General features: G+C 39.3%; 2 protein-coding genes across 2 annotated transcripts in view; both read left to right on the top strand.

Moving 5' to 3' along the window:
- The window catches only part of LOC102304280, a 2,771-nt gene extending 1,008 nt beyond the window's left edge, over positions 1–1,763 (top strand). The window contains exons 2-5 of the mRNA XM_042216906.1: positions 5–85; positions 710–1,055; positions 1,132–1,189; positions 1,310–1,763. Coding sequence (XP_042072840.1) covers positions 5–85; positions 710–1,055; positions 1,132–1,189; positions 1,310–1,444 — 620 coding nt within the window. The 3' untranslated portion in view covers positions 1,445–1,763. The remainder of the gene's footprint in view (positions 1–4; positions 86–709; positions 1,056–1,131; positions 1,190–1,309) is intronic.
- Positions 1,764–6,379: 4,616 nt separating this feature from the next.
- LOC121811854 overlaps positions 6,380–9,135 on the top strand; it is a 25,334-nt gene continuing 22,578 nt past the window's right edge. Inside the window, exons 1-2 of the mRNA XM_042216905.1 lie at positions 6,380–6,499; positions 8,810–9,115. Of these exons, the coding sequence (XP_042072839.1) occupies positions 6,445–6,499; positions 8,810–9,115 (361 nt within the window). The 5' untranslated portion in view covers positions 6,380–6,444. The remainder of the gene's footprint in view (positions 6,500–8,809; positions 9,116–9,135) is intronic.

Raw genomic sequence — 9,135 nt, 5'->3', positions numbered from 1 at the left:
TCAGGAGGATACACATTCAGATTCAAGAGAGATCATGAAGGATGGACACAGTCTGATCTGCCTGGAGTCTTTTTGATTGTTACAGGTAAATCTTAATTTCTTACTCAGCAGACTTTACTCATTAATGTCTGAACAGGAGCAGAGGTGGAAGAAATATTCAAATGTTGTGAATATAGTATCAGCACACTGTAACACCTTGAAAGTATTTACATGTTTTCAAGAAATCAACTTAAATAAATAAAAAGGTTTTCCCCATCTGTGCTTAGCTAATTTTGACAGTTTTATGCACAGATTGTTTGGTATTTTAAACTGGAGTTCCTTAAATCATAATAATCATTTGTAGTTTTGCTGTCACCCGTTAATTTCTAAATATATTTACATTATTAAATTTGACTCTTTTCAGGTTTAATACAATAGTTTTAATACCAGACATAGCAAGATGGATAAATATTGAAGAGTAAAAAGTATAATCATTTGAGATAGTGGAATATAAAGTTACACAAAACTGAAAGCAAAAGTACCTTGAATTTGTACTTAAGTACTGCTTTAATAAATAAATACTTTTCATCACTGGAGAAAAGGATTGTGTAAACCCGAGAGGTTTTTTGGTTCTTGTACCAAGGAGGTTTTGTAGTAAAGTCATAAAACCATCTTTCATGTCTAAGCCACACAGGAGATTTTTTGTTTTTGACCAATGTTCCTGTTTCAGAGCTGAGAGTGAAGATGAGTCCTTCTGCAGTGGTGACGGAGGGTCAGAGAGTCACACTGACCTGCAGTACCAGCTGTCCTCTGACTGACAACACAAACTACATTTGGTACTTGAACAGTCGACCTCTGACCCCGAGAGAGAACCAGACCAAACATCTGATCCTAGACCCAGTCAGCAGGGAGGATGCAGGAAGCTACTCCTGTGCTGTGAAAAGCAACAAAGATATCAGCTCTGCTCCAAAGACTCTCACTGTCCAAAGTATCACAGGAACATGGACACCAGCAGCTGCAGGAGTTTCTGCTGCTCTGCTGGTTTTAATACTTCTCACTGTCTGCTGGTGTGTTAGGTAAGTGTTGGTTCACAGCAGTACCTTTAATCTCTGCTCTGAAGTCACTTATTTTCAGTTTATTCACTTTAACCAGGAAAAAGAGAACTTCTGCTCAGTCTCCAGCAACAACAAGTTCTGACCACATTGAACAGGTAAAGATTAGGGTTGTAGATTGTCTAATCTTTCCAGTGGCCATTTCATTTTTGCCATCATATAGTAGAAGGAGTCAAGTTTAAAGTGCAATATAAAGTAATGCTGTTTTTCTCCATCAGGTCAGCCCTGGTCCTGTGTATGAAAACATCTCAACACAACTGAAGCAGGAGGATGAAGTCCACTACAGCAGAGTGCACTTCACAAACAAACACGTGGTACCTCTTTATTCCACCTTACAGTCAGTTCAGCCCTGAAAACAGGAGCATTTCCATGATGCTGTTGTCAGTGCCTGTAACCCAGTGTTTTCTAGTTTGTGGACATTATGCTTTTTATTTTTGAAATATTCACGGTTATTTTTACATCTTCTATTAAGTTTGTTTCTGTCAGTCTTCAGTTCTTTGTGATTTAATGAGTTGTATTTTTTGTACTTCCTGTTTTATTTTATTAGTCTTTCATCCTGTGTTCATTGTGATCAGTTTCGCTGCCCTGCCCTGTGTTGTTATGCCGGATTTGTTCCCCCTGTGTTGCCACCTGCTGTCCATCCTCTCGTTATTGTGTGTGTGTATTTAATCTGAATCTGCTTCCTGAATCTCGTTCGTGTGTGGTCCACGTTCCGTTGTTTATGCTAAGTATGTTTATGTTAAGTTGTGAGTTCCTAGTTGAAAGAGTCTTAGTTTCTAGTTTAACTTTTGTTTGTTTCTTTTAGTGTTTTTTATACTTCATTTTAAGTTCTGCATCTCAGCAAATAAAGCTTCCTCCACAACTTAAATCCCTTGTCTTTAATTGTGTTTGGGACAGTTGCTGTACTTAAGTCCAATTTTCAGGTATCTCTGCATTTCTTGAGTATTTTTCTGACAACTTTTTACTTTTACTCCCTTCTGTTAGGTCTGCACTCTCAGGCCTCGCTAACTCAGAGACTTATCACCATGAACAAAGCAAGACAATCAGAGCTCAATTGGTTTTACTTGTGCAAGGGAAGCCCAGTCAGATTCTCAGAGTTGCAAGTTCTGCACCCGACCTCAGTCAGCTCCAAAGCCCCAGCTTCCCTTCGCAGCTTTTATTGAATGAAAACAGTTACACAACCCCCCCCCCTGTAAACCCCATATGGTGTGTCGTAGAAGCTAAGGCTATTTGTGTATATGCACGTGCGAGTATGTGAGTGAATGTGTGTGAATGTGTGTGTGTGTGTGTGTATGCGTGTCTGTATACGTGACTTCCTGGTTACAACCGTTTTAACAACATCTCTGTTCATAGAAGGGTCATCTCCCCTCACACCCCGTATAGGGCTTAACCCCTTTAATGGTCCACCATATACAAGTACAGGTAGGGATGGGTATCGTTTGGGTTTTATCCGATACCAGCACCAAACGGGTACTTTTGAAATGGTGCCGGTGCTTAAAGAATGGAGAACACAAAATTGGTCCAAAAACCTCATGTTCAGCTGTTTTTTTGTAAAAAGATAACAATGTTAGCCTTTTCTGCAGCTATAGGGGATTTATGGTATCACTCTTGGCTGGAAGCAGTGCTTAATCAATGGAAAAAACAAACTTTGTCCAAAATCCTCTCATGTTTAACTGTTTTCCACTTTTTCTTTGGTCATTTTAACCTTTTTGGCCAGGGTGAAGGGAGTATCTGCCATCAAACAAGAGGACAGCCGCATGTAACTACGATGGAGTTTGCTAGTTCACCTTACATGCATTAATGTAATAACGTGGTTAGCCTACTCAATGTAAATTACACATACACAACATTAAGCTACTCACGCAGAGAAGAACGGCTGCTGCTGCCATCATCATCCGTCATCATTTCTGCTACACTGGCAGGGCTAGGGGCCAGGACTCTAAGGTTTTTGGGGGATGTTGCTAACTCCGGGTCCGATAACAGGCACCACTCCTGCAGTAGATGTGCTCGGTGTGAGGTCTCGCAGCAAGCTATCAAATACGGTGCATTTCTCGGCTTTTAACAAAATGCTATACGTCGCCAGGTGTTTCATCACATTCGGCCAAACCAAACACACAGACCTCTTCCTCTGATCTACTGCTGGACCCTCTCATCTAAGAAAATTTAACACATCATATTGTAATAATTGTTTTCTTGTACTCACACTGTTCCATGCAGTTTGTCGCATATTGTGTTGCTAGCTAAAGCTCCAGTTGCTAGATGTCCCAGGGAGCAAAAAAAAAAGAGTATGAGATAACTTTACTCAGAGATGGAAAAAGGTCAAACAAAGACACGACAGAAGACGAAGAACACAGGTTGGATTTAAAGTGAAACTTGATAACCTGCATATTTAAAGCTCACATGTAACAATTTAAAATCACATATTGGATCGCTACATGTGTTTTGCTAAACTATGTATGAAACCAAAATGAGCATAGTAATTTTGTGTTTTATTTTTTTACAGTTCGAACACTTTAACACCCTTTCAATACTATTACCACTTATTTAGAAGAAGAATACTGAAGTAGTGTAGTTCTGTTTAGATGCTTGATAATGAAATGTTCTTGATCATAAACCCCAATAAACATTAAGAAAATATTTAAATGTACATTTAAAACCAACAAGACAAGTTTAACTGTAACAATCAGTAACGGTAATGAACTTTTACACTGCCACAAAGCAGAAATTAGCTCAGTGTTGCATGTTCACCAATTTTCGCAAATGCGTGATGATATTTATAATGACTACCATCTCAGGGGTAATTTATGGCCAGTGTTAATTAGTTGACAGGTAACTTTCTTCATAGTTTTCATTAACAACTTTTTTTTCTTGATTAAAACAAAGGATAAAATAAAAACTAATGCACGGCAGTGCACTGTTGTCAGTATCTGGCATAAACCATATACAGACAACAGTTTGAACACCTTTGTAGGCTTCTGCTCACACAAAAGAAGAGAGACAACACAAAGTACTAAAATACACTTTATGTGTTGTCAATAGTATGGGAAATAATTGCATGTAATTTATTGTGCCACATTCACAGCATGCACATACATGAAGAAGAAGAGACATGTATAGGAAGTTATGCTTTACTGTGTAATGTTAAACAGCTGAATATGAAAGTGTCACTCTGTTGTTATTTTAATCCTCGACTTTGATAAAGAGAAGTTAACCCAGCTAGGTGATGCAGGTAGTTTGTCTTTCTAATTTTTGAGCTGTTTCAGAGTTACTGTTATTCCTGATTCCTGGTGATTCCTGCCACAGAGGGACAGACTGTAACACTGATGTGCAGCAGCAGCTGTCCTCTGACTGAAAAGCCTGTTTCAGTTTTTACCTTTTACATCTAAGTTGATTTATTATTTATGAGTCAAAAATATACAGTGAAACAATTACTTATTATTGGTTTTGACTGTATTGAATTACTGTATGCAATTTATGAAAGAACAACCTCTTTGATAAAGAGAAGTTAACCCAGCAAGGTGAGGTGGTTAGTTTGTCTTTCTAATGTCTGAGTTTTTTTTACATTTACTCTTAACTTTAAATGTCAGCGAACAGCAACAATCACAGCTGATCTGTTCACTAATGAAAGTTTGTGTTAAAGGTGTTAATGGAGGAGAAACCAGGATCTGTGCTCTCAAAGGTTCATCAGTGGATCTGCACTGCTCACATCAACATCTGACCTCAAGCAGCAAATGGTTCACTGCACACTTGAATGGATCAAAGAGTGAGCTTTCATGCTGAAGTGAAAAACCAACTTTAACCATCAATGAGTGAACGATTACTCTTCAAGTTGTTGCAGGTACAGTGACTTTTACTCATTAATAACTTTCTAAATGACATCATTGTATAAGTTGTTCTCCATCATCCTCTCAGAGCTGCAGGTAAAGGTGATTCCTGCCACAGAGGGACAGACTGTAACACTGATGTGCAGCAGCAGCTGTCCTCTGACTGAAAAGCCTGCAGCCTACATCTGGTACAAGAACTTCCAGTGGTGCTATTGGTAGGAGACATGGTTGCTAACTTTTCATGACACTAACATGTTTTCTTCATACTTGAAGTCTATCCCAATTTGAAGACCATCATTCTACAGTGAGAAAGATATTCAACAAGTAAAAAAGATTCAAACAGTTGCCAGTCTTCCTAGGCTGAGACCTCCCAGTAACTTCACCCCCTCATTTCTGAACCCCCCACCCCGCAGATGAGGAGAGCAAGAGCCTCAACCCCCATCATGAGCACCTTCTACAAAGGCACCATTGAGTATCCTCACCAGCTCCATCACTGGGTAGTATGGCTCCTGCACTGGGTCCTTCCGGAAAAAGTTACGAGTAGTGAGAGCAGCGGAGAGATCATGGGTACTTCCCTTCCCTCTCTCCAGGACATCTACTATCTCACGGGAAAAGCCCTTTGCATTACATTACCTCTCGACTCTCTCACACATGAACTCCAGACCTACATTCTCCTCCTCCTCCCTCCACCCCTGAGACATGCAAAACTCTGAATCTCCATCATCGCTTTTTCACTGACTGCCCCAACCCCACTTGCACACAAACTCTTGCCCACAAGCACTCTGATTGTGTTGGACCCTGACTGACATGGTACCAGGATGAAATCTTTGAACCCACTGTCGGACCTCGTGCAGTGTAGGATCCTGGTTTCCTCTTGGTGCACGACGATGCCTAACTTCATGTGGTGAGAGTATGCAGGCAGTTATTGGAGGATGAAAGAATTAATAGCATTGACTGACCCCAACACTCGCCTGACCCTGAGGATAGCATCTGTTGTGACTTCAGGAGGATATGCTGATGTTGTCAGGCATGCATAAAAGCATGTGGGGGCAGTACAAACTACTAAGAATCATTTTTATTTACAAAAACAAAATTTTGTATCATATTTCCATTTTGATTTTTAGTGTGTGTTTGAATTCTGCTCTCTGTTGGTTGCTCATTGGTTGCTCAGAGTAGTGGTGTCCTTTCACTCCTAACACATTACCCAGTCCATATCAATGTAGAAATGTAGAATGACATTTTTTTCCACACTAAAAACATTAAAAATGTTTGGGTTTTTTTTGTTGTAAGGTGATGAAAAGCATACAGAGACAAAAATACTGCATTACGCAATTCCTTTTAAAACTCATGATGATGGAGGAAGTGATTAAAAGGTGTTAAACCTTCATACAGTTTATTTTTTAGACGTAGTGACGTTCATAACTGTCAGTTCTGTTTTCGGCCTTTCCCGTGAGCACGTTCAGCTCTAAAGATCTTTTAAAGATTCATACAATCAACTTTCTGACCAGAAGCTGAAATCTACAGCAGCCATGATCGTGGCAGAAGCTGGATTTTTGTTTTTGGGTTTCATTCTGTGTCTCTCAGGTAGGAATGACTCTTTCTCCTCCTTCCTCCTTACAGGTCTTAGCGTTTTAGCTTTGATGAGCTCTTGAAGAGTCCGAAAGTGCAAGATTATAATCTTTTATGGTACAATAATATCATCATTAAATGACTGTCACAGAGTAGAAAGACGTGTAAACTTAAATCTGCACACATTTGATAATGAATCTTCTGTTGTGTTTCAACATATAAAAAGATCAAAAATGGTCTCCTGTCAGCTCACAGTATGAATATGTTGATAGTATAAGAAGTATAACATCATTACTGGAACAACAATCCCCAGACTGAGATAATTATTATGAGGTGTGTTAAGATTAAAGTGCAGTCAGTATCACAGAGGTGGCTGTCTTAGTACAATGTCAGATCTCCAGCGTAACCTTTGTTGAACACATAACCTGATCTTGAGCAGGTATGCGTGTGCAGGCAAACTGGGCAGTTCTTGGCGCCTGGAGCCCAGGGGCGGCCTATGACAGATCATCTGGTCCGCTGGAACTCAAACCCTTTTGGCCATGAAACTTGGCCCAATTAAGGCCTCCCTTCCTCTCCTGCTGGGATGTACGTGCAGATATTGCCAAGATGTGTGGCCTTAGGTCTTCAGTACTTTACGGCAGTGGTCCCCAACCCCCGGGCAAAAGACCAGTACTGGTCCATGTGTCGTTTGGTACCATGCCACGAGAGTTGAGGCTCAGGTGTGAAATTTATGGTTTTCAGGATTTTTATTGTTAAATTGGCTTACCTGGGTCTTTTCCCGTGTTGTAGTTGTGTGTCTTATTTTGAGAGAAATATTTCCGAGTTACCATAGCAACCAGAGAGCAATAAGGGGCAGAGAGGGGGATGTTTTTGGTGCATTTCAGGAGGATGTTGCTGATAATGTTACACAATTACAAGGTGAATTCACATTTATTATTATATTTATAAAATAACACAGTTTTTGTCTTGGTTGTATAATTTTATTTTGTTGTATTTATCCGCAACACCTTAAAGGCTGGTCTGTGAAAAGATTGTCTGACATTAAACAGGTGGCGCAAAAAACTTTTGGGACCGCTGCTCTACAGGGCTGCAGATGGCCCGGTTCTCCCGGATCCATCTCCGTTTGCCTCTGTCTCATGGGAGCGTTATTGTGGCATCCCACGTCATTTTCAAGTACATTTTGTGACAAAGATACACACATTCACACCCCATAAGAATATTGTTGATTTATGTACCTGTGCATTTTTTATTTTGTGTTGAAGCTGTTCTGTTTCTTCTTTACACGTGCATTTCTATTTGTAGGCGATCTTTTTTTATTACATCTTCCTGTGTAATAAAAAATAAATAGGATAAAATAATAAAAATAAAATGTGACAGAACAGCTGCTTAAAGATTGCTGATACAAAGGATTGCACTGAGACTTGCTCATAAGAAGATGAGTATTCGTTGATGTTGTGAGACACAAAAACATGCAGGAAATCATATTGTTGTAGCCCCAACAACACTTCCATTGTGTTTTGCATGTTTTTGCAGCTTTTTGTTTCTTTTTTTTCCATGTTGCAGTGCATCTGACCTCTCAAGGCCACCTTATAAAATTCCTATCCCTCATTGTTTGTGGGGGTTTTCTAGAACACACATGCTGTGTGAATGTTAAAGCTGTTTGTGATTCCAATTACTTCCAATTACCTCTGCATACTCTGCTGTTTCTAACAGCAGAGTAAGCAGAGTTCATCATCACAGCTGTTCATGTTGATCGCTGATCTTCAGCCTGGAGATTCTGTTTCACCGCAGAGGTGTTACCATTATAAACCAGACACAGACAACAGTTTTAACCGCTGCAGCTTCCTGCTCTTGCAAAAACAACTCAAAGAACACGTCATTTCTAATATGATGAACAAAACAGACTCAAATGAAAGAAAGAAGTCGTGTTTTGTGTGTTCGATGTGTTAGACAACTAAATATGAAACTGTCCTGTTAGCTGATGCACTTAGATTGTCTTTTTAATATTCAAGCTGTTGTATTTATTCTCTCAACTTTATATGTAAAAGTTACAACAATAACAAATGATGGGTGTCTGATACCGTGTTCAATTTGTGCTTTGCCTCTAAGATATGAGTAATTATTTAGGAGTCATTAAACATGAATAAAAAGGATTATATTATTATAATTATATTATAAATTATAGAGACTTCATGGCTGTCTATAACTTAAAATACTCAAGTTATTTCTTACACTGCAGTTATAACATTATTTAAAAATTCATGATGTAAAACAGAGAGTAACAAAAATAATGAATCTGTTCACTAATGAAAGTTTCCATTAAAGGTGTTAATGGAGGAGAAACCAGGATCTGTGCTCTCAAAGGTTCATCAGTGGATCTGCACTGCTCACATCAACATCTGACCTCAAGCAGCAAATGGTTCACTATAGACTGGGATGGTTATAAGTATGTTCAGAGTGAGCTCTCTGTGGATGGACAACGTGTAACGTACAACATGCCAGAAGAGAAAAAAACAACTTTAACCATCATTGATCTAAGAGAGAGTGATGCAAACACTTACTGCTGTATGAAGACTACAGACAGTCCAGGACGCTGTTGGTACAAAAGAATTACTCTTCAAGTTGTTGCAGGTACAGTGACTTTTACTCAT

The sequence above is a fragment of the Haplochromis burtoni genome, unplaced genomic scaffold (genome assembly GCF_018398535.1).
Source record: "Haplochromis burtoni strain Fernald_Lab_line unplaced genomic scaffold, NCSU_Asbu1 Contig_1338, whole genome shotgun sequence".
In the NCBI taxonomy this organism is placed as follows: Eukaryota; Metazoa; Chordata; class Actinopteri; order Cichliformes; family Cichlidae; genus Haplochromis; species Haplochromis burtoni.
Note: the sequence above shows the minus strand (reverse complement) of the source record. Positions and strands in the feature narration are given on the sequence as shown.